Below are 24,497 nucleotides of genomic sequence, written 5' to 3'. Positions count from 1 at the left end.
GACCCATCTCCCGAATGATTCTAGCTTCTGTGCAGTTAACAGCACTACCCATCACACATTGCTTGGTTTGGTTAAGGACACGAGGAAGACCATCACAGTGCAATATTCCCCTCATAACTTCCTTCTCTCAAACAGTTTGTATCTACCCTAACTGCAAACTTCCAGGCTGACAGGAATCCTGCCTAAGCCTCAGTGTCCTGGGAGAAAGATTGTAACCCCATCTACCCCTGGTCCTCACCCCAGACTCTGTAGGGCTCTGGAGGCATCCCTGCCCCTCCTGGCGCCTGTAGAAAAAAACGCAGTCTCCTGCCTGTCTCACGCAGGTTCTTTGGGGGACTACGCCTGGATGTCAAGAGGAAGCTACCCTGGTTCCCAAGTGATTTCTATGATGGCTTCCACATCCAGTCCATCTCTGCTATTCTATTCATCTACCTCGGCTGTATCACCAATGCCATCACCTTTGGTGGGCTTCTTGGGGATGCCACAGACAATTACCAGGTGAGTGTGAGCTGGGGACAGACACCCCCCCCCCCAACACCAGTCAAATGTACTGCCACCTGGTGGCAGTAAGAAGCTTCACCAAGGTTGCAATAACCACCCTGAATCTGGCTATCTCTTTGTGTAACTCTTTACCCTTCTGATAAAATAACGCTTTTAAGAATAATGTAAATAGGCTGAACTTTTAGGGACATCATACACATTGCTGTTCGTTCCTTCCCCATTAATATTTAATGGACTTAATCAACACTGTCAATTAAATGGGCTAATTGCAGCCTTCTCCTTATATTTTAATTTTATTTTTAAAATTACTTAATGTGTATTGTGTTTTGCCTGCATGAATTTCTGTGTACCATGTGCATCCAGTGCCCATGGAAGCCAGAAAAAGGCATCAATCGGATCCCCTGGAACTGGAGTTACAGGCTGTTGTGAGCTGCCATATAGGTACTGAGAACTTGGATCTTCTAGATGAGCAATTAGTGCTCTTAACCCCTGAGCTATCTCTCTATCCAGCTCCCTATATTTAAAAATGCTCACTTTGATTTCTCAGCTCAGTGTTAATACATTCATGGAATGAGAGTTAAGTTGTTGCCATGATGGCATCTCAGGCTTCCCTGGGGATGGCATTGCTTCATAGAGATACACACAAGTCTCCCACCAAGGATCTTCCCCAGTGCAGGCAACTCAGAGCAAAGTCAGGCTTGGGAGCACTGGCCTATAATCTCACCTTCTCCGCAGGTAGAAAGAAGGATCTGGAGTCCAGGCAAGCCCTTGCTACCCACTAGGTTGGAGGTTACCCTGGAATACATCCGGCTTTGTCTCAAAATATAAAAAGAAAGTAAGAAGAAAGCTAGGTGTAATGGTGCACACCTTTAACTCCAGCGCTTGGGAGGCAGATCTCTGTGAGTCTGAGGACAGCCTGTTCTATATGGAGAGTTCCAGGGCAGCCAGGGTTACATAGAGAAACATTGTTTCAAAATAACAACAATAAGAGAGTAAGGGACTGGTTTGGTGGATAAAAGCACCTGTTATGTAAACCTTGTGATCTGAGTTAGACTCCTTGTCCCCACAGCAGGAGAGAAGACTCCCAGAAGTCGTCCTCTGGCTTCCATGTTTGTACATGTACGTGTGTGCGCACGGACATATACATACACAATAATAATGATAACACACATACATTTTAAAAATATTAAATTTTTAAAAATAGGAAATTGGCAAGGACCTAGCTCAGAAGTTTCCTGGCATGTTCAAGGCCCTGAACTCAATCCCCAACACTTGCAAGACAAAACAAAACAACATAAAAGCTCAGAGCACTGTGGGAAAGAGACACTTTCAGATGCGGAAATGAATGTCTGCCCACACCTGTCTCCCAAGCTTCAGGTCCATGCCCAGTTGCCTCTGCATTTTTCCATGGCTGCCTCTCTGAATCTCCTGGGTCACACAGATGCCATGGCAGCTGCCATCTTTCCTTTTCACTGGATGCTCTTTTCCAGCATGGCATGTGACATGTGCCTCGCCCTGCTATCCCTGCCAGAAGTTAGCATTGCCCCGAATTCCTGTATGCCAGCCCTTCCCATGGCTTCCAGGGTACTGCTTATCTGTCAAGCCTCGTCTCCGGGTTCTCTTCCTCAGCATCCTGCCCTCCATACGATGTGTTTTCTGTTCACTCTGATCCTCCTCAAGTCCTTGGGACACACTGCCTTCTGCCCCTGCCTCAGTGTGTGCACTGCCCCTTCCTTGGGTCCGGCTGCTCTTCACTCTGCTTAACACACGTCTTCTAGCCGATACTCGCTTGTGTCTGGGACCTCAGCTTCCACATGTCTGTCTGGAGTGATTTCCTCGGTGTCCCCTTCTGCTCTACTGTGGGCTTCTCTGCCACTGGGAACCCATGCCAGCATCCCACTCCTTGGAAGTGTCTCTCAACCAGGGGCGGTTTTGACCCCAGGGGACATTTGCCCATGTCCACAGCTGGGCTTGGTTTTTATAACTGGAAGGGAAACTGAGTATTGGCATTTAGTGACTACAGGTCGGGGTTGCTACTCAATAACCCACAATGCACAGAGTAGTCCCAACTGAAAATCATGTACTTAAATCATCAATGATGCCTAGGTTTAAAAGCCCTGAAAGACTAGCTACTCATCTCCACTAACCTGAGAATGTGCTCTACTGTTGACTGATTGGTCTCCCGTGCCCATCACATTGCTTGGTGCACAGCAGCAAGTGTGTCTGTGTACTATATGCATGCAGTGCCTGCAAAGCCAGAAAAGGGCATTGGATCCCCTGGAACTGGAATTACACTTGTTAGCTGTTGTGTAGATGCGGGAACTGAACTTGGGTCCTCTGGAAGAGCAACAAGTGCTCTTAGCCGCTGAGAAATTTCTCCAGTACTGGCTGGGTAGCTTTTGAGTGAAGGATTTGGTCTGAAGTCTAAAGACAACCCACAGATGTTTGAAAATGAATGAATAACTACACAAATGAATGAATGAATGAATGAATGACAGCAGGATGTGCCCAGGGATAAGCATTTTGCTGTTTTGTAGGCCTTGGTATGACAAGAGGAGTCCCAGGGAACTGCTATCCAAATGGAATTAGACTGATGTTAGCCACAGTAGGATTGGAAGATGGGAAATGGGAGGCAGGATTGGGAAGACAGAGCCCACTGACAGGTTAGTCTTAGCCTGTGTAGAGAGGCCCTCATCGTGTGACATTATTCCTGGGGAGACAGAACAAACATCTACTCACCCCGAATAGGGAGCCCATGGCAGACCAAAGTAAGGATAACACCAAAGCTCAGCTTGGTGAACCATGAGTTTTTTCTGGGGTTATGTACATGGGTGACGTGTTACTTACAGGAACAGATATGACCCAAATACAGCTGTATCACCAAAGCCCACCCCAATGGGTGATAGCACACAAAAGCTAGAAACCCAGAGCACACTGCACAGCCTAAAGGCAGCTCCACAGGTTCAAGAGTGCCCTTTCCCGTAGCCTGAATCTCCTGCAGGTTCGTCTGGGATTATCTTTCAGCAGGCTCTACAGTTTATGTATGCATGGTGGGTACTGACTAGTGTACCTGTTCAGATTCAGGGACTTCCTGAAGCCGTCCAGTTGTATACCTCCTGAGCTTAAGGAGCTTTCCTGCAGGATGGAAAGTTTCACCTCCCTTTATGATGGATTGTGTGTAGGCCTCATGTGTCCTAATGAGCTTCCCTCCAAGAGAGAAGGTTTTAATCTCAGAAGAAACTGCTACCCACCAGCTCCTTCTTTCTGCTTTCTCACTCAACAGGGAGTAATGGAGAGCTTCCTGGGCACTGCCATGGCTGGTGCCTTGTTCTGCCTCTTCTCGGGGCAGCCCCTCATCATCCTCAGCAGCACAGGGCCCATCCTCATCTTCGAGAAGCTCCTCTTTGACTTCAGCAAGTAGGTACCGCGTGGTAGGCTCCACGCCTGCTCTTGAAATTGAAGCATCTAGCCAAGGTGAGGGTGGAGAACAGGTCCAGGCTGGGTGGAGGAGGAAGGGGTAGGAGGATGGGTGGGTTTGTGTGAGGAGGGGCATCTTGAACTCTGGTTGTTGGGTGGTTTCTTTGGACTCCTGTAAAGTGCCTTGAAATCCTCTGAGTGCAGATTAGCATGTGGGAGGAAGCCAGGCCACGCCACCGCTCACCGGGAAGTCAGTCAGTGTGGTCAGTGCGGTAGCACAGCCTTGGGCAGGTGCTCTCAAGACTCAGCTGCCTCATGGGTTTGGACTGGACCATTCCCTAAGCCACCCCAAACCATTCCCTACCAAGCACCAAGGTTCCTGACACTCAGTGAGTTTCCTTCCCAGAATTCTCAAAGGCCAGACACCCCAGGGCTGGGGAGGTGACTCAGTCAGTAAAGGCTTGCCCTGTAAGCATGAAGTTCTGAGTTCAAGTCCCAGGACTCACCGACATGTACTATCTGGTGGCCCATGCTCATGACCCTGGTGCTTGGGAGGTGGAGGTGGGTACATCCCTGGGACTCCCTGAAGGGACTCCGGCCAGCTGAAGCTTTGCAAGCACGGCTTTGGCAGGCCTGGCCCTTCTCTCCCATTCCCTCTGCCTTGCTAGAAACCATGAGATTTCATTCCTAAGGCTAGCCACCTCCTCCTCCTGAGGCTGAGCACCAAGATCCAGCTATCTGAAGTATTGAAGTCCAGCAATGGCTCACCCAATTAACGTGCCCAACTAAAATTAAACACCTCATCCTAACACAGGGGGGGGCTCCCTCCTTTATCGTTATAAACCACCCTTTGCCTACCGACCATGTCTGTCTCCTCTCTTTCCAGAGGCAATCCTTTGTTCCCCTACTCCCCAAACAAATAACCCTTCCTCTTCTCCCTCCTCTTCTGTCTCCTGTGTTTGTCTCTTATTCCCTTCCCTCTGTCCCTCTGGAGCAAATAAATCTCCTTTGTGATGAGAACCTGGCCTTGGGGGTCCTGAGCAGATTCTTCTTTTACTCTCTATGTGGAGGTTTCTATACTTGTGCACCATTACATACAAACCCACAAATACATGTGTATGCACACACACACACACACACACACACACACACACACACACACACAACTAGGCAACCCAACCCAGTCCTTTCCCAGTCCTCAGCAGCATCTATGCTATGACAGGAGTATGAGGCACTGGGGTGGGGCTGGGGAGCCAAGCCCGGGCGGGCCCTTACTTCTTTCTGCCATGCAGAGCCAATGGCCTGGACTACATGGAGTTCCGCCTCTGGATTGGCCTGCACTCAGCCATCCAGTGCCTTATCCTGGTGGCCACAGATGCCAGCTTTATCATCAAGTATATCACCCGATTCACCGAAGAGGGCTTCTCCACCCTCATCAGTTTCATCTTCATCTACGACGCCATCAAAAAGATGATTGGCGCCTTCAGTTACTACCCCATTAACACGGACTTCAAGCCTGACTCCATCACCACCTACAAATGCGAGTGCGTGGCCCCTGACACAGGTAATCCCCGATGATGTGCACTGCCCCCCACTCCTTCTGGTAGAAACTCTCAGGGCAGGAGGGGAGCTTGCCTGGAGGGGGAGGGCTTGTTTAGCCAGGAGTTCTCTGTACCAAAGGGGCAAACGCTGGGTCTTTGTTTACTGAAACTGGTCTGCCTGTGTAACGCAGGCCAACCTTGAAATTCACGTTGCTAACTGCAGAGTCTTGGACTTAATTTCTGGGAGGATTTTGAAGGGATGATCGCTGCAGTGAAAGCCACCACATGGCTGTGGTAAAGCACCCAGGGCTGTAATGAGGAAGCTGCAGGGTACTTTGGGAAGTGTGGGCTATGTAGAGGTTACACCTGCCAGTAATGCTACCCAAGTCAGGGGTAGATCTATCTGATGGTCCCTCCCAGGGCCATTAATGCACGACAACTTGCCTCAACATACCACTGCCAATGTGGTTACAAATCTTATACAGTGAGACCAACCCAGGGGAAAACTCCCCTACAGTCAGGGTGGAGGCCTTGCCAGGCACTGTTGGGAGAGTTGGGGAAGCTGGCATCAGGTGGCCTCCTAAGCAAATGAGCAGGCTGAGAGGGATCACATCTACCCTCCGTGGCCACAGGATGTGAAATGAGAATTGAGAAGTTCCAGGAAGCCAGCTGCTGCTGAGCTGAGGGAGGAATTGACCGTGGGAGAGTATTGTGAGAGCTGCCAACCCCCCTGCTTGGACTGTCCCACACGCGTGTGCCAACTGTGTTTAAAGGTCCCCAGCAAACAGCTGGCCAGCCTGACAATAATTCCTGGTGTTGCCCAGGTGTTGTTGCTTTCTGACCTGAGAAATCCTCACCTGATAAGGGAAGGCTTTCCCAGAGTGGGATCTCCATCACAGTCAGAGCCACGCCCCTAAGACCACTATGCTGGTCTGACAGAAAGCAAACTGAGGTCCAGAGGCCACACGGAACCTCCGTTTCCCTGGCTGTCAAAGGGTAATCGGTGTTTATCAGAGATGCCTGGGAAGTTTTCAAATAAGTAGATATTAGATTCTTCAGTCCCTCAGCTTAATGATAATAAAATAATAATAATAAAGAATTGATCATGCCAGGAGTGCTGGCACACACTTCTAATCCCAGAACTTAAGAGTCAGAGGGAAGTGGATCTTTGTGAGTTCAAGACCAGCCTGGTCTATATAGGAAGTTCCATACCAGCCAAGGCCACGTACTGAGACCCTGCCTTACAAATATTGATCTTGTCAGCTGATATTCTGCATTGTAAGTATGGGGTCCTACTTTAGCCTGTGTCTTTCATGAGATGCCCTTCCTGCAAGGGGGTTAGTGTTGGCCACACCTCCATTCATTGTACTGACTTGGAAAGAAGTCTAAGTTTCTCTCTGTCTCTTTTCTTCTTTCTAGCATTAGCTTTGAGTTGTTTCATTAAACAGTCATAGGTGAAGTTTACTCTTTGCCCAGGTCCTTGCCTAGAGCTCTAAAAAGATTCTAGTACAGATCTTCTTGATTCTATATGAGGCAGAGTCTTGCCTCAGGGGCCAAGCTCGTTTTCACTACTGTGCTTTTCAGACTCTTAGACCACACACTAGGCCTAGCTCTGCTGTCTAGAATCATATATCCTTGTCTCCTTTTAGAAATGGCCCAAGCCCAGGGGTCCTGTGAGGAGCTTTGGCTGGTCAGTGAACCATCTATTCACCTAGGGGTACCCTATGAACGTAGGAGCATGGACAGTGGGCTTCCAAGGGCATAACAAAGCTACTGCCTCATCATTCTTGCCTGAATGCCTGATTATCTTGAGTCATCTTCATGCAAGGTCCCAAGCCTGCCAGCATCAACACCAATTAGGAACTTACCAGAAATGCAGAATCTCGAGGACTCTGGGGTAGGACCCAACTGGCTGGGTATAAACCAACCTTCCAGGAGCTTCTGTGGCCCTCCCTCCCGAGTCTGAGAATTTTCGCTTTACTGAGCTGTGGTTAGCTACCAATCCCAACGAGACTTCTCCGCAGAGAACAGATGGGCTGGTGCCAATGCCAGCTTCATTGTCGTTATGAGAACTTAGACAGCAAGGGTCTAGGCATTTGGAAGAGCAGAGCAGTTGGGAACTAACGGGGTTTCCTCCCCAGTGCATGTACCACCAACAGCGAACCGCTCCATTCCCCTAACTTTGCGGCACAACCCTGTCTAACGATGGCACGCTATCCCTCGCTCACATTCCTTCTCGCACACGCAAGCTTCCTTGGGGCACTATCGTCTTCTCTTTAATATTTTTCCATGACAACTGATTTGTCTTCTGTTTACGGATGCTGCAAATGCTGATTTGGCCGCTCTCAACGCTAAGTGAGTACCACGCTGCGTACACTGGAATTGTACAATATTTGATACTTGGACCCTTTCTGGAATTTCCCATATTATAGTTCTGCCACCTCCTTTAGGGTTTTAGTCTCTGCGATAAAAGAATTGATGAGCCCGAGTAGAAGACGCCCAGATGTGAAAACATCGGGCACTGGGACACTCTTGAGTACCCTGGGTAGCCTCTACCGGGGCTTCTTGCCTGGCTTCTCTGTCCATAATGTTAACTGGGCATCATGTTTTCTTGTGAGAAGAGGCAATAGATTCCCTGATTTCCCACAAGGGAGGCTTTCTTCAGCTTGACTCTTAGGATGCGATGCCCTTGGCATTGTTATGCCCGGGGTCAACACTGATCCAGCTGGCCCAGACATAACCAACTTCTGCCATCGTACCCAGCCCTGTGGACAACTTTCTAGAGGCTGGGTGGAGCCTCAAGGCTAGGAGCATTTTTCTGGGTGTCTGTCCAGAGGTAGGCAGCCAGCAGGAACAAATGGGAATTCTACATCACTTCAGACTACAGCAGCAACTGCCCTGGCCACTGCAGGAACTGCTTGGAGAAGGAAGGGGAGGAGTCAGTCTTCCCTCCGCTCATGCAGTCCAGAGGAGGAGGGTAGGCAAGCAGTGGTCTTCCAAAGCTGGCCTTCGTGATGCGCGGCTACATCACCCGGGGAGCCTGGCCCTGTGGGTGATGAACCCTTCCTACCCAGAAGAGTCAGGGAAGCCAGACACAGCAGAGGGAGAGTGGGAAATGATCTGGCTCCTCCAGATTTCCTCCCAGACCTCAAGAGATGGTTAGATATTCCACTTACAGTTGGGGACACTGAGGTCAGGGGAGGGGGTTACTTAGCAAGGGACGCAGAGTGAACAGCTGGAAGTAGGCAGCTCCTTTGGGCCCTGGTTCTCCTTCAGGTCGTAGATCCAGGTTATGCCCCCATTACCTTGCACTGAAGAGGCAAATTAGAGAGGAAAATATCAAAGCAAACACTGACAGGTGTTTGATGGAGGGGGTATGAGAGACACGTCCATAGATGGAAACTGGGCAGAGTGGGAGGCTCAGAGTTCCTCTGCCAGCGGCCTGGGATGGGATCATAGTTCCAAGCATGAGCTCTGAAACGCTAGGAAATAGATTATCAGCACTGAGCCTCAGTTACCTCATCTATAAAATGGGCATACGTCATGGAGATCTTGGGAACTGAGTGCATCCCCAGGGCTTGGCATAGTGCACGGCATGGAATTAGCTCTCTGAAACATTTTTTTTTCTAAAAGTTTGTGATGGCACAAAATTGTGTCCAGCACCCAGCAGGGACTCACAGATAGATACACTGTTCATCAACTGGTCTCAGCACCAGATTGCTGATCTGAGTTGTTAGAAGCCTTGGGATGGGCTGTTCTACACAGGGCCCAGCTGCGCTGTGTGAGTCGGGTGTGCAATCCCCTGCCTTATGGGGCAGAACAGGAAGGTGAGATCAGAGGGGTGGAGCCCTTGGAAGCTGCATGTCTAGGAACTACTGACCCCTGCCCCATCTTCTGTGTCTTCTCCAGTGAATACAACTGTGGTCAATGCCTCAGCCCCGCTGGCACCAAACACCAACACGTCTCTGGTAAGCCCTTTCTTGTCAGGGCAGACTGTTCTTGTGCTTTTGTTTATGGTGGGGAGTAGGGAAGGAGTTGGGGGGTCAATCCCAGGAGCACCTGGGCTCTGTGAACAATGATTTCAAGTTTGTAACTGCTCTAAAAGCATCCTCCATGCATGGCGTCTCTATGCATACCAGAGTAAATGATAAACAGCTGTATACATACACAGGTTGTGGTTGGTTTCTGCTGGAGAACCCCCAGTTCCCATCCAACAGTGCCCTCCCAGACCCAGAAGTTTATTGACCCCCCCCAATGAATTTAACCTGTTCTTCACACCTATTAGTCTCCAGGGACCCCAGCTGGTCTCCCTTCCCAAACAATGGTAAGTGGTGGGTTTCAGGCCTCTCCCAGCCTATGTAGATGGAAGGATGTGAAATTATAATCCAGGTAAAGGGCATTGTGTAGGCCTTGGGGCAGATTTGTGCGTTCTGAGTGTCCATAAGGATGCTTACACAGCCCTCTGCACAGGCAGCCAATGGCTCAGCCTATCACTCTCTCAATTGACTATGTAACCCAGGCAGTGCCTGCTTACCAGTACCTGTGATGTGTTAGGTGCTGGGAGTTGACCTCAGATGCTCCAGCTGGGATGGTTTGGCCTGTGTCTTTGCATTGCTATTTCACTCCTTAGTGACTCATAGCAGAGTGATCTCAGGTTTCCAAGAGAGGTGAGGCCTCTTACAGTAGCTCCAAGTAACCCCAACCCCAATTTCCTTCCCAGCCACTGTGATGAAGCACCCTGGCAAAGGAAAGCAGCTGTAAGGGAGGGTTTATTCAGCTCACAATTCCAGGCTATCGTCCATCACCGAGAGGAAGTCAAGACCACAGGGACTTGAGGCAGTGAGTCATATCCGGCTAGGAGTGCAGGAAGAATGAATGCACATTTAGTACAGATGCAACTGATGTTTTTATCTGGAACTGCTTAAATTCACATATGTGAGGCCCACAGCTACAGAGGATATAGTACATATAAGTATATGTATATACTTTCACTATTTCACAGTCTCTGAATTTAGCATCTGGGACACCAAGGGAGGAAGTGGTTGAAATGATCCAAGAAGAAAATAATGAGGATGTGACACAGGGAAAGGAAGGAGACACTCACGGTATCTGAGAAGGTAGTGCCGCAGTTCCAGGCTCTCAGCCTGGAACGGGAGACACACTCCTGATGGAGACAGCGCCTTCCTCCTGCTGTCAAAACCACAGATCCCAGAGCACACGGAAGAAACTGTCCTAATCTTCCTGGGGAGCGGTGTGCTTGTCATTCCTAGGGGACACCTGCCCCAGGGACACCATGAGAAGGAGGGCTAAGGACCCACAAAGGTTTCTAAGGTAGTGAGGCGACCCAGGACCACAGGGAGGAGGACACACTGCCTAATAGGAGGGTTCTGACCCCCTCTCTCCTGTGCTTGGTCTCCAAGTACACCCCCCTTAACCTCACAGCGCTGGACTGGTCCCTGCTGAGCAAGAAGGAGTGTCTGAGCTATGGTGGGCGCCTGCTTGGGAACTCCTGCCGGTTCACCCCAGACCTGGCGCTCATGTCCTTCATCCTTTTCTTCGGGACTTACTCCATGACCTTGACTCTGAAGAAATTCAAATTCAGCCGCTATTTTCCTACCAAGGTAAGTGTCGCCTGCAGGTAGTCGGGACTTACATCCGGGGGGTTCTTAAGGCAGGCTTGGCTCAGTGAGATGGCGCCTCAGGTACAGGTGCTCAATGCCAAGACCGACAACCTGAGTCCTACCCCCAGGACCCCCAGTGTGAAAAGAGGGAGCCTGCCCCCACGCTTCATCAGCTGGGCCAATGGCACCTGTGCATGCATGCACGCGCACACAGATACTCACATACTCACTCACACATATACACACACACTCACACATACACACACACACTCTCACACACACTCACACATACACACTCACACATACACTCATACACACTCACACACACACTCACACATACACTCATACACACTCACACACACTCACACATACACTCACGCACACTCACACACACTCACACACTCACAATACACTCACATACACTCACACACTCACACACATTCACACACACTCACACACTCACATACACTCTCACACACTCACACATACACTCACGCACACTCACACACACTCACACTCTCTCACACGCACTCACACACACTCACACATACACACACTCACACATACTCACACATACACACACTCACACACACTTACACACACACTTCTTTTAAAGGAACATTCCACATAGTCTCTCCAGATGAACACCAGGGAGTCACTGACCTGAGGGATTTATTCAATGGCCCAAGCCTGTAATCCCAACACCATAGAGACTGAGGCAGGAGGATGACAAATTGTAAGCCATCCTGGGAAATATACACCCAATCTCAAAAGAAAATGGAGGGGCTTTTAGATGACTCAGTAGTTACCAGTGTTCGCTGCTCTTGCAGAGGACCTGAGTGGATCCCGGCATCCACGCTGGGTGTCTCACAACTGTCTATAACTCCAGATCCAGAATGTCCTCTACATGCCACCAGAGGCCCCAGGGCATACACGCGACTCATTTACACAAATAAGAAATAATAAAAATAAATGTTTGACAATAGGAGTAAAGTTTTTAAAAGAGGGCTGGGAATATGGCTCGGGGTCAGAGTGCTTGTCTATCATGCAAGAGGACCTAGATTGTAAATTTTCATTTTTAAATTAATTAATTAATTAATTTTGATATTTTTTGAGACAAGATGGTTTGGTTTTTTTTGTTTGTGTTTTTTTTTTTTTTTTTTTTTTTTTTCCCTGTGTAATAGCCCTGGCTGTCCTTGAACTCACTTTGTAGACCAGGCCAGTCTTGAACTTACATCTGACTACCTGTCTCCCAAGTGCTAGGATTAAAGGCGTGTTCTACCATGCCCAACTGAGGCCCTAGATTTAATCTTCAGTACTGAAAATCAAACATCAAGGCAGAAAGTCCCCTTGACAACACTTGGTATTTTCCAAAATTCCTCTTAGCCTTTTGTTCCTCCTCCTCAGATTTTATTTATTTATTATGCATAGTGTTCTGCCTGCATGTATGCCTGCAGGCCAGAAGAGGGCAGCAGATCTCATTATAAATGATTGTGGTGGCTGGCTGGGAATTGAACGAATTGAACTCAGAACCTCAGGAAGAGCAGCCATTGCTCTTAACCTCTGAGCCATCTCACCCGCCCCTGAGCCATCTCACCCGCCCCAGGCCTTTTGCTTCTTAACTCCCTTTGTTTCTAATTTTGTTGTTGTTGTTGTTGTTCCCGTGGTGACTGATAAAGTTAAAAAAACGAAAACAAACAACAAAGCCTTATCATGTGTTTATTGGGCCATGTAGCCAAATTGCCTTTGTTCTTAGAAATGTTGTTTCAATCTGTCACATGTTTTCTGCTGAATTTGCTTTCTATGTGAAGTGTATTCTTTTTTGTGATGTAAGTGTTGCAAAGACCTGTTCCCATCCTCCTGTTAACTGGCCTTTTGATTTTTCTTTTACTTTTTTTTTTTAATTGTTTGTGTGTGTAGGTGTACCATGGTTCATATATGAAGGTCAGAGTCTTCTCCTCCCATCATGTAGGTCCTGAGGGCAAGGGGTAGAACTCAGATCCTCAGGGTAACCTGCTGAGCCTTTTAACTTTCCTTATTGTTTGTGAGATTCACTTATTTTATGTGTATGAATGTTTGCCTGCCTGTACGCATGCTCACCACATTCATGCAGTGTCCAAAGAAGCTAGAAAAGGGGCATTGGATGGGATGGAACTGACGGTACAGATCGCTGTGAGCCGCCCAAGCTCAGCAGGAGTGGCCAATGCTCTTAACTGCCGAGCCTTCTCTCCAGCCTCCCCTGCGTGATTTGTTGATTCACAGAATTCTCAGTTTTACTGTAATCAAACACGGTGAAATTTCCCTTGTGGAAAATACTAACAGAAATCCCCTGTCATGTTCTAAAAGCCTGGCTTGCCTTTTGTGTTTGCTCTGCAATCCATTGTAAGCCATTCTGACTTACAATGGGAGATAGTGCTGCTTTGTGTTTTCTATAAAGAGCTGGTTGTCCCAGCTTTTGCTTGTAAAGACCATTGTCTTCTGTACTGTTTTGTAAAACATCCTTTGTCATGTTTCACTTGATCCTACATGACAGTGTGAATCTCACTGGCTTATTTATATGCCAGTACCACAGACTTCAGTTCTACACTTTACGCTAAGTATCGTCTTACAGACCAAGTTCTCCTTTGCTCTCTTTCAGTAGCAAGAGCATCACCCTTGCATTTCTAGCTGAAGTTTAGTGTCATTCTAAATCATACCACAATTAGGGACAGATGGCTTAGCAGGTAAAGAAAGGTGCTTGCCCCCAAGACTGATAACCTAAGTTCCTTCTCTGGGACCCACATGGTAGAAGAAGAGAACCATCTACACAAGCTGTCCTCTGACCTCCACACACATGAGCTGAGGCTTGTACACACACACACACACACACACACACACACACACACACGTTTTTGTTGTTCTTGTTGTCGTTTTTTTTTTTTTTTTTTTTTTTTAAGAAAGAAGTGTTCTGTTGCCTCCTAGACATCAGTGAACGTGGAGCTGAACACCAGGGGCTGTTCAGGACTGACAGCCGTGTAGGATGGAGAATGCTATGTCTCCTGGAACAAAGCTGAAGATGACATTGTCCTCCTCTTACCATCATTTCCACACTCCAGAGAAGTCTCACACATGGGCAAAAATTTTCACAAAGAACATCGCTTCTAAGAGGAAAACATGAAAGTGATCAGTTTTGGGTTTTTTGCTTTTTTAAACAGGGTCTCAGCCCATGGCCCCACTAGTCTTGGACTTATAGAATTCTCCTGCATTAGCTTCACAAAGTAGGAGGGCCACACTGAGTAATCTGTACCAGCTTACAGTGCGGTGAATAAATGAAAGGCAAGTCTGGAGAGGGCACTCAATGGGGAAGAGCATTGGCCGCTTTTTACAGGGCCCGGGCTGGGGTCTCAGTACCCAACAGTGGCTCCCAACTGTTGGTAACTTCAGTTCCAGGAAATCCAGTGCCCTTGGACACCAGGTAGACATGCAGTGCAGTCACGTACACACAGGCAAAACACCTACACACATAAAACAATTTTTTAAAATAAATAAATGAAAAAACATGGAACCATTGTTACAATCAATATACCTTTCTGCCAGGAAAAAATGTCACAAGAATAATGTTGAGCAAACAAAGTGTCAGATGATTACCAATAATATGCTACCAAATATGTGACAATTTTAGCTGCACACATGAGATAAAATTGTCAGTAGTTTTCGGTAGAGAGCAAAATGCCACTGCGTGCAAGAGTCAGTTATCAACAAATGTAGGATTTTTTCCTCCCTCCTTTCCTCTCTCCCTCCCTCCCTCCCTCCCTCCCTCCTTCCCTCCCTCCCTCCCTTCCTCCTTTCCTCCCTCCCTCCCTTCCTTCCTTCCTCCCTCCCTTCCTTCCTTCCTCATTTCTTTTCTGACACTGGTCTCTCTATGTAGCCCTGGCTGTCCTGGAACTCACTCTGTAGACCAGGCTGACCACTAACTTAGCTATTCACCTGTCCCTGCCTCCTGAGTGCTGGCATTAAAGGTGTGAACCACCGCCGCCACCACCACCTGAAATTTTTTTATTTCTTACGGCAGAAGAAAGTACATTGTTAGGTATTATGTCCATCTTTGTATTAGGTGAGCTCATGTGAAATCACTAGTATCTGACAAAATGTCCAATTTCATATTTCATTGTTTAACTTAATGATTCTTTGATCTGGATGCTGAGATTATAAAAAGACAAGTATCTACCTGCCCTGTATCTTGACTGGGCTGTGACCAATGTTTACATATTTAAACCATTAGAATCAAAACAGAGCAAGGCATGGTGCCACATACCTTTAGTCCCTGCAATCTGGAGGCAGGTGGATCTCAGTGAGTTTCAGGACAGCCAGAGTTATGTAGAGAGACCCTGTCTTTAAAAAAATACATATATCAGAGTCTATTACATATAGTAATACATATAGTAAGAGTCTATTACTCTTCCAGAAGCCCTGAGTTCAGTTTCCCAGTACACATACTAGACAGCTCACACTGCTTGGCCTCTATGAACACTGCCCTTGCACACACACGTGTGCACACACACATGCACACACACACACACCACATACACAAACACATGCCTTAAAATTGAAATTAGAGTTCTTTTTACAGACAGGATCCTCTTGACAATAGAGATCAGAGTGAAGGTGTCACAATTGGAAAGAGGAACAGAGGAGGAGAGAGGCGGTGGGCAGGGCCGGGCAGCACCTGTCGTGGTGGTGAATTAAAGGCACTGGAAAAACCTGGAAGCAGGGATGTAACACAAAGCACAGAGGCCGCTCATAGCAGGGTTTTAAAATAACTCCCCAGGGTTTGGGATGAGCAGGAAGGATGGCTTCAGTAAATCTAAGCCCTTGTCCACAGGTGGTGCTTCTTTTAATTTATTTATTTTACATCTGGCCATAGTTCCCCCTCCCTCCTCTAATCCCAGATCTCCCCCCCACTTTTCCCTTCTGTTCCCACCCCCCCATTCACTCCTCCTCCCTTTCTGCTCAGGAAAGAACAGATGGCCCATGGGTATCAACAAAACACAGCCTTTGTTACAGTAAGACTAAGCACCTCCCCATATATTAAGGCTGGGCAAGGTGACCAGGTATGGGCATCAGGATCCTTTAATTGATTATTCAAACCTTAAAGGGTCAGATAGATGGCTCAGCAAGCTGGGCCCAATCCCAGAACCCACAGAAAGGTGGAAGAAGAGAACCTCAACCTCAACGTAGTGTTCTGACCTCTACATGTCCATTGTGGTGTGTGTGGTGTGTGTGTGTGTGTATGTGTGTGTGTGTGTGTGTGTCCGCCATTCTCCCACTGTAGTAGTAAATGAACAGATAGTTGTTTGGAAGCATGAAGCTGCGTGTTGACTGGCACGAAGAGACTCCCAGAACTAACACCAAGTGTGGGTTATGTGGAAGGTAGGACCGAGTGAGGACAGGCCAGTGGGGTGGAGATGTTTCCCCTGCCTCTCTCTATGCTATGTGAATTTTAGCCAGTTCTGTGTGATTTTAATAACAAACTAGAAAGGATGGGGTGCGGGGATAAAGTCAGGGTGCTGTGTCTACCTCTGCCCTTCTATAAACAGACATGGGAATTCATACTCCCCACCTCCTGGCTTGTCTCCAGCCAATGGTGATGCAGAGAGGCGTGGAGGAGGCAGTCTTCCCAGTCACCCTCTCCTCAGGAGCTCAGCCATAGTTCTGAGACCTGGGATGTCTGAGTGTCTCTTTAGCAACCTTGTACTCCTTCAGGGCCCCCCGGGGGGGGGGGTTTAACTCAGAGCAGTTAACAGTGTGGGCATGCTAAGCTGGTGATCTGTCCCTGCTGATTCCTCTCTACACGGAGAAGAGAACAGATGTGCCTTTAGAATACAGATGTGGATGTGCCCCTATCGCTCCATCCTGACGCCACCATCAACCTCTCTGGAAAGACATAAAAAGCAACAAGTAGAAGACACTGGGGGACACTGGTTCCGAAAGGACAGGGAGAGCAGGTCCAGATGCTGACATGGAATAGCCTCTCAGCCCTGGTTTGGAGGAGCTAGGGCCACCTGCTGAGTGGCCAAGTTCAGTCTTTTTTTAAATCAGAGTGTGGCCAGGGAGGACGCTGGCCAAAGCCTCTCACGTTATCTAAACCAACCTCTTTCGCTTGTGCCTCCAAGGTGGGCACTATCTGCATTTTGCAGAAGAGGAAAGTGAGGTTTGGAGAGATGGAGATCCAGGGTGTGAGGGCCTAGGCCTGCTGACTTCCAAACACAGCCCTTAACCATGCTCTTTGTTGCTGCCTAAGGACGGAGTCTTCCAGAGAGCCAGGAGCCATACATACTCACTTCCTCCTTTCCTCTCTGCAGGTGCGGACCCTGGTGGCTGACTTTTCTATTGTTTTCTCCATCTTGCTGTTCTGTGGAATCGATGCCTGTTTTGGCCTGCAAACTCCGAAGCTGCATGTGCCTAATGTCATCAAGGTTTGCTTCTTGTCCTGGGCAGTCCCTCTGCCTGCCTCCTACCTGCAAACTTCTCCTTTGCGCTCATCAAACTTTCTCCTCTCAGCCAGGAGACCCCATGTGTACTCTAGCCCTTTGCATCCTACCAGAGGTGATGATTTGAGAGGTGGGTGGGAACATATCACCATAATATAGAGCTGTGGACCTTTAGAGTGGGAAAGACTCTGGAATCTTCTCCAGGCCAGGGGAAGCCTCAACATTCTATCAGAGGCTTTCTGATCTTGTGACTGTAGCAGTCTACAAACTGGGCCAGCTGAGATCTGACCAAAGACATCCCTTAATCCCTTACAATGGTCATCCCCAAGTGTGACCCTTGTACTAGTGTCACATTGTCCCGTGTGGGCATCCTTGGGGCCTTCTGCTCCTTTACGGGGCTCCCCTAGGAAGTGACCGCCATGATCATCTCCATCGACCACACTGACAGCCCCAAGATGGAGACAGAGAGGCTAGTGCTCCCCGGGAGCACTTCCAAGTTCCTAGGGGTCTGGGTCAGATAGGAAGGAGCTTAAAAATGCAGAGTCTCTGTCAGGCAAAGTGGCACACCCCTTTAATTCCAGCACTCGGGAGGCAGAGGCAGGCACATCTCTGTGAGTCTGAGGCCAGTGTGGTCTACATAGGGAGTTCCTGGACAGACAAGGCTGTATGGTGAGATCTTGTCTCATTTAAGAAAAGGGTGGGGTGGGGGGGAGAGGGAGAGAGAGAGAGAGAGAGAGAGAGAGAGAGAGAGAGAGAGAGAGAGAGAGGTTGATTCTTTTGTTTGTTTTTGCTTTTGGAGACAGGGTTTCTCTGTGCAGTATGGCTGTCCTGGAACTCACTCTGTAGACCAGGCTAAACTCAATTCAGAGATCTGCCTGCCTCTGTCTCTCTAGTTCTGGGATTAAAGCTTGGCCTCGATATAATTAAAAAGGAAAAAATTAATTGTCCAGCCAGAATTGATGGTTTGCTTACAGCTAAATGCAAACCCTCCCAAATGTACCAACCATCTAACCAAAGTAGGGAATCCACATCTAGAACCTGCCTTTGAAATTGTTTCAGCCTTAAAATAAAAGTGCTGGTTTCTGGAAGTTGAGGGAACAACTCCAAGAGTAAAACTCTTTGCTCTGAAAACCAGAGCACCTGAGTGTGAACCTCCCCACAGAGCACCCACAGCAGAAGCCAGGCATGGCTGTGTGTAGCTGCAACCCAGCATCAGAGGGCAGAGACAGGCTGAGCCTGGGTGCTCACTGGTCAGCCAGCCTAGCCAAAATGGTGAGCTGTCAGTCAGAGGCAGTGAATCCCAGCAGTGAGGGCGGGCTGAGCATGGAGGAAGTCATCTGATATACTGCTCTGGGCTTAGCACAACACACACACACACACACACACACACACACCACCACCACCACCACCACATCATACACATACACCACACCACACACACACACATCACATACACATACCACACACAGCACACACACACCTCACACCTGTTTCTCTTAAATGCCCACCTCTATATAATTTTGTTGTTGTTGTTCATTTTGGCTTTTTGAGACAGGGTTCCTCTGGCTTTGGAGCCTCCCTTGGAATTTGTTCTGCAGACCAGGCCAGCCTTGCACTCACAGAGATCCCCCTGCCTCTGCCTCCCGAGTGCTGGGAGTAAAGGTGTGCCACCACCACCCGGCAGCTGGTACAAAATTCCTGACATGCAAGTCTGCACTGATGTTTGGCTTTTCCCAGACAGCCCTCAGAGCTCCTTAGGCAGATGGCTCTGCAGAGGCAGAGGCAGCACTAGGCTGTAGCAGGTTTTTCCTCCTGGACCACCAGCCAGCTCCCACATCAAGACAGAGACTTCTTACTAGTTATGAATGCTCGGCCTTATCTTAGCCCCTATTTCCTTCTAGATCTTAAGTTAACCTGTTTCTCTTCATTTATGTTCTGCCTCGGGGTTTTTTACCTTTCTGTCTGTCTGTTTGTCCTACTTGCATTGCTTCTCATGTTTGGCTGACTGGTGGCTGCCTGGCCTCTGGCCTGGGAGTGTCCCTCTCTGTCTCCCTCGTTCTTCCCCCTTGTTTTTCTCCTCCTCCCTCTCCTCCTCCTTCTCTTCTCTCTGCCCACCAGCCCCACCTATCCTCCTGGCTAGCTGTTAGCTGTTCAGCTTTTTATTAGATCAATCAGGTGCCTTAGGCAGGCAAAGTGAAACAAATGTAACACATCCTTACATCATTACCAAAGGCAGAAGAAACAAATGTAACACAACGTTACATCATTACCAAGGACAGAAGAAACAAATGTAACACATCCTTACTGCAACAAATGTAACATATCCTTATATCATTAACAAAGGCAGAAGAAACAAATGTAACACATCCTTACTGCAACAAATGTAACATATCCTTACATCATTACCAAAGGCAGAAGAAACAAATGTAACATATCCTTACATCATTACCAAGGGCAGAAGAAACAAATGTAACACATTCTTACTGCAACAAATGTAACACATCCTTATGTCATTAACAAAGGCAGAAGAAACAAATGTAACAACACTTAAAATAATAGTCCACAACACTAGGCCCATCAGATGCTTCTGTCAGGCCTCATTTTTTGCTATTTGTCTTTTTGTGAGGAATGACCACATATGCCCTTCTGACTGCCCTCTGGTCCTCACCTATTTTCCGAAGGTGTTACAGCCTGTTTAGTTCTGTGTAGCCCCAATGTGTCTGAGCTCTTTCCCATGGCCACCTGCCTGTATGACTCTCTTTAAAGTTGCAGGCTCCTAGCATCTTTAAGGGGGAAATAGCGTAGCTGAAAAGTACCCTCAGGTGGGGAAGGAGAAACAGTGGGAAGGTGGGGACACAGGCAAGTGTCTGAGACGAGGGAGAGAGGAACAGGCCTCTCCCTTTCCTCCCTCAGCCTACACGGCCTGATCGAGGCTGGTTTGTTGCCCCCTTTGGGAAGAACCCTTGGTGGGTGTACCCTGCGAGCATCCTGCCCGCCCTGCTGGTGACCATCCTGATCTTCATGGACCAGCAGATCACCGCTGTCATTGTGAACCGGAAGGAGAACAAGCTGAAGGTAAGGCTGAGCCAGGAGCATAGTTGGGGGGGGGGGGAACAGAGGAAGAACATCCTTCCTTTCACACTTGAAAAGATAAGTTCCCCTTTGGTGTCTTTAGGTGAGACATATGTGCCCTTGCTCAGTCTGAGAACCGGATGTAAGCCTAGGATGGGTCTTGGGCACAAGCTCCCTCTACACCTCAAAATGTCTTTCTGGCTTGTGCCTCCTGACAGTTAAACTTGGGCGCCTTACACATGCTGATGGGTATAGGCTTAAAACCAGGAGGCAGAGGAATTTCCTCAGCCCCATGCTTCCTGGAGCTCTTCTCCCTGCCTTTGGGTCTGAGAAGACTCGGGTCACCACTGACTGACCCTCCCCCCCAGTCTGGAACACTCTAGCCTGGTCCCTTACCTAAGAACAACACAGAGGATGTGGCCCAGAGACCAAGCCCAGGCCCTTGTGGAACCTGAGCATCCCCCTTCCCCACAACTGTGTCCCTGGCTCAATTTTTTTTAGACAAGGTGGCAACTAAAGCCAGCTTTGGAAATAGTGAACACTTCCTAAGTCCTAAGGGTGAGTGGGGCAGCCCCCTCAGAATACACTCTGGAAGGCAGGGGGAGCCCTTGAACCATGATCCACAAAATGGTTACTTTGGGAGGATCAGGTTCCCAGAAGCCTCTCCTGTCTCACTGTCCTGCAGAAGGCCGCGGGCTACCATCTGGACCTGTTCTGGGTGGGCATCCTTATGGCCCTGTGCTCCTTCACGGGACTTCCCTGGTACGTGGCTGCCACAGTCATCTCCATCGCCCACATTGACAGCCTCAAGATGGAGACAGAGACCAGTGCTCCCGGGGAGCAGCCCCAGTTCTTGGGGGTCAGGTAGGATGCAGCAGGCATGATCCACCTGACTGGGAGTGGACATCGTAGGGGAAGGGAAGAAGGTGTTTTTCCTTGAGGTATTTGGGCATTCTCTGTGGCCACTGAAATCACAGCCTGGAGTAAAGAGAGGTGAAAATTAAATTCTATCAGTTCTTTTTGTTGTTTTCAAGACAGGGTTTCTCTATGTAGCCCTGGCTGTCCTGGAACTGGCTCTGTAGACCAGGCTGGCCTTGAACTCACAGAGATCTGCCTGCCTCTGACTCCTGAGTACTGGGAGGCACCACTACCACCTGGCCAATTCTAAATGATACTTTTTTTTTCTTTTTTTGTAGTCTCCAGTATGAACACACACACACACACACATGCATGCAAGCAATCACATGCACGTACTCATGGACATTCTAGAACAGTGTTTCTCGATCTTCCTAATGCTATGACCCTTTAACACAGTTCCTCCTGTTGTGATCACCCCTCCCACCATCAAATTATCCCATTGCTACTTCATAGTTTAGGAACTGTAATATAACTATCTTGTCACAACTGCAGGTTGAGAACTACTGCTCTAGAGCGCCACCCATGGGCCACTGCCAGACCTCTTCTTACCCCCCTCTCTGTCTTTCCTCCCCATGAGTTCACACCCAGCCTAGCTGCCATACCTCTCGAGAGCCTACCTGGACCCAGCCTGGATCCTGTCTGTAGCCCTGTGGCCACCTCCGTTCATTCTCCTTGCCTCTCCATTCCTGCCCCCGGTCGGGCTACAAACTGGTTCATGCAGCAAAGCTCCAAGGTCCATGCCAGACCCTGGTGTTCTGAAAACCCCTTCCCTGGGAACGCCCCGTGTCCTTGGCATGCCTTGAGAGAGACCTCTTTGCTTGGTTGCAGTACTCAGCATTGGCCAGGGTTGGGTCCTCTCTCAGTCCTCTCCCTGAATCTACGCAATCTGCCCCGAGCCTACAGCTCCAGCCTGGGTTGTGCCAGGACCTCCTCGCACCTGCCTCCTTCCCCGTATCTTCATCAACCATGATTCCCAGGGGTAGGAACTTAACACCACAGCAGAGCGCTAAGCACCTTACAACCCCCCAATAGCAGTGTGTCGTTGTTATCTCGACTACAGTCCGCTCAGGGTGCTCATGGCCTTGCCTAATGCCCACATGTAAGTAGCAGAGCCAAGAGCTGACCTAAGTCCAACTCAAGCTCAAGCACTCAGCTGTTAGGCACTACAGTGAACAACTTCCCTGACACTCCCCAAATTGCCCTGGCCTAGGTCGGGTGCTCCCTGCCTTTTCTAACCAAGTCTGGGCCTTGAGCTGCAAGGCAGAGCCCAAGTAAGGAACCTCTCCAGTCCATAGGTTTGAACATAATATGCTTCAAGTCCAACAGGAGAGCCGAAGGGGCTGGGAATGGCCTCTGAGTATCTTCCAGGTCACTCTGTCTGTGTGCTTATGTCCACCAGGGAGCAGAGAGTGACTGGCATCATGGTCTTCATCCTGACAGGCATCTCCGTCTTCCTGGCTCCCATCCTAAAGGTGAGTCTCTACCCTATCTCCCACCAAGCCCAAGGGCCACCGGCCTGCGGGCCATAAGATGTGAACAGGCCACGGTGGTGTTTGACCATTCACCATTTTCTGTGATGTTACATGGTCTGTTATCTTTGCCGCTGTCATGTCTGCTCTGCCCCACCCCTCCCAGGGGCCACTGTCACCTTTCTGGGGAGCGTTCCTCCCCAGGGAAGTCTGCCGTGTTATGTTCCTCCTTAGCCCACATCGCCGTGGTCTGGGCTCCCTCCAGGCCTTCTTGCTTTGCTCATTTTCTGAACGTGAACTTTGCACAGAGGAACCCAAAGCTCTAAGACCAATCTCCACCTCTCCATTTTGTGTATCTTGGGCACACAAGTGACTTTTCCCCAGATTTTTGAAACCCTTCTTACTCGCTGCCCAGCAGCTAGAGGAGGGCACTATAGCAGGGCTGCGTTCAAGGCTGTGTCCTTCAGAAGATCTGCTTTCCAGTCAGGAATGACGTAGTCCTGGCAGGCCTCACTGCCCTGTTCTTTGCCATATCCAAATGCCTATTAATGGTCCTTTCCTCCCATCAATACCCATGTAAGACTCGTGTGTGTGTGTGTGTGTGTGTGTGTGTGTGTGTGCGCGCGCGTGCGCGCACATGTGTATATGTGAATGTGTGTGGAGACCACCCATGGAAGCCAGAAGTGTCACATTCTCCTAGGGTTTGTGAGCCACCCAACCTGGGCACTGAGAACTGAACCCAGGTACTCCTCTGTAAGCATAGTATGATAGTATGTGCCATCTCTATGATCTCTGTGGTTTCTCTACCTTTTTCTATTCTTTTTTTTTTTTTTTTTTTTTTTTTTTTTTTGAGACAGGGTCTCTCACTCGCTCTGGGGCTCACAAATTTGGCTAGGCTGACCAGCAGGCTCAAGGGTTTCTCTTATCTCCACCCCCACAGTGCTGGGATGACAAATGTGTGCATCCACACTTGGCCTTTCACTTGGGGTTCGGGTTTAAACTCAGGACCTCGTCTTTTGTGAGGCAAGCACTTAAAAACTGAAGGAGCCATCTCTGCCACACAGGACTTTCCTTTCTTATTAAATTCAGTCCACTTGTGTTCCCATTCCATCCCCTCACCTTTTAATCTCAGCCGATTTTGAGGTGACCTCGCAAAGAACATAGTGAACAGCCAGATGCGCTTGATTCACTCACTGTGACAAGTGCTTCTGGCTTGAAAATAGACGCTGGGCACATTTGAATCATGGGTGCGGGGCTGGGTCCTTCGAAGGAATGTTTCCATTGTGTGATTGCACACAGATAGGCAGGTACAGGCCAGCGAGACAGTTCATCAAGTAAGGGTACCTGCTGCTGAGGCTGCCAATCTGAGTTTGATCCCCTGGACCTTACCGTAGAAGGAGAGAATCAACTCTCAAAAGCTGCCCTCTGCCTTTGTACATGCCCAGTGACCTACACACAGGAACACACACACAATCAATCAATAAATGT

At 48.8% G+C, this 24,497-nt stretch overlaps 1 protein-coding gene across 1 annotated transcript in view; it reads left to right on the top strand.

The window, feature by feature from the left end:
• The window catches only part of Slc4a5 (solute carrier family 4 member 5), a 65,004-nt gene that overhangs the window by 32,397 nt on the left and 8,110 nt on the right, over positions 1-24,497 (top strand). Inside the window, exons 11-19 of the mRNA XM_051203252.1 lie at positions 324-498; positions 3,785-3,918; positions 5,211-5,482; positions 9,369-9,427; positions 10,880-11,080; positions 17,422-17,535; positions 20,464-20,625; positions 21,308-21,486; positions 22,940-23,012. Coding sequence (XP_051059209.1) covers positions 324-498; positions 3,785-3,918; positions 5,211-5,482; positions 9,369-9,427; positions 10,880-11,080; positions 17,422-17,535; positions 20,464-20,625; positions 21,308-21,486; positions 22,940-23,012 — 1,369 coding nt within the window. The remainder of the gene's footprint in view (positions 1-323; positions 499-3,784; positions 3,919-5,210; positions 5,483-9,368; positions 9,428-10,879; positions 11,081-17,421; positions 17,536-20,463; positions 20,626-21,307; positions 21,487-22,939; positions 23,013-24,497) is intronic.

The sequence above is a fragment of the Phodopus roborovskii genome, unplaced genomic scaffold (assembly GCF_943737965.1).
Source record: "Phodopus roborovskii unplaced genomic scaffold, PHOROB, whole genome shotgun sequence".
Classification (NCBI taxonomy): Eukaryota; Metazoa; Chordata; class Mammalia; order Rodentia; family Cricetidae; genus Phodopus; species Phodopus roborovskii.
This window is presented reverse-complemented; position numbering and strand designations above follow the sequence as displayed.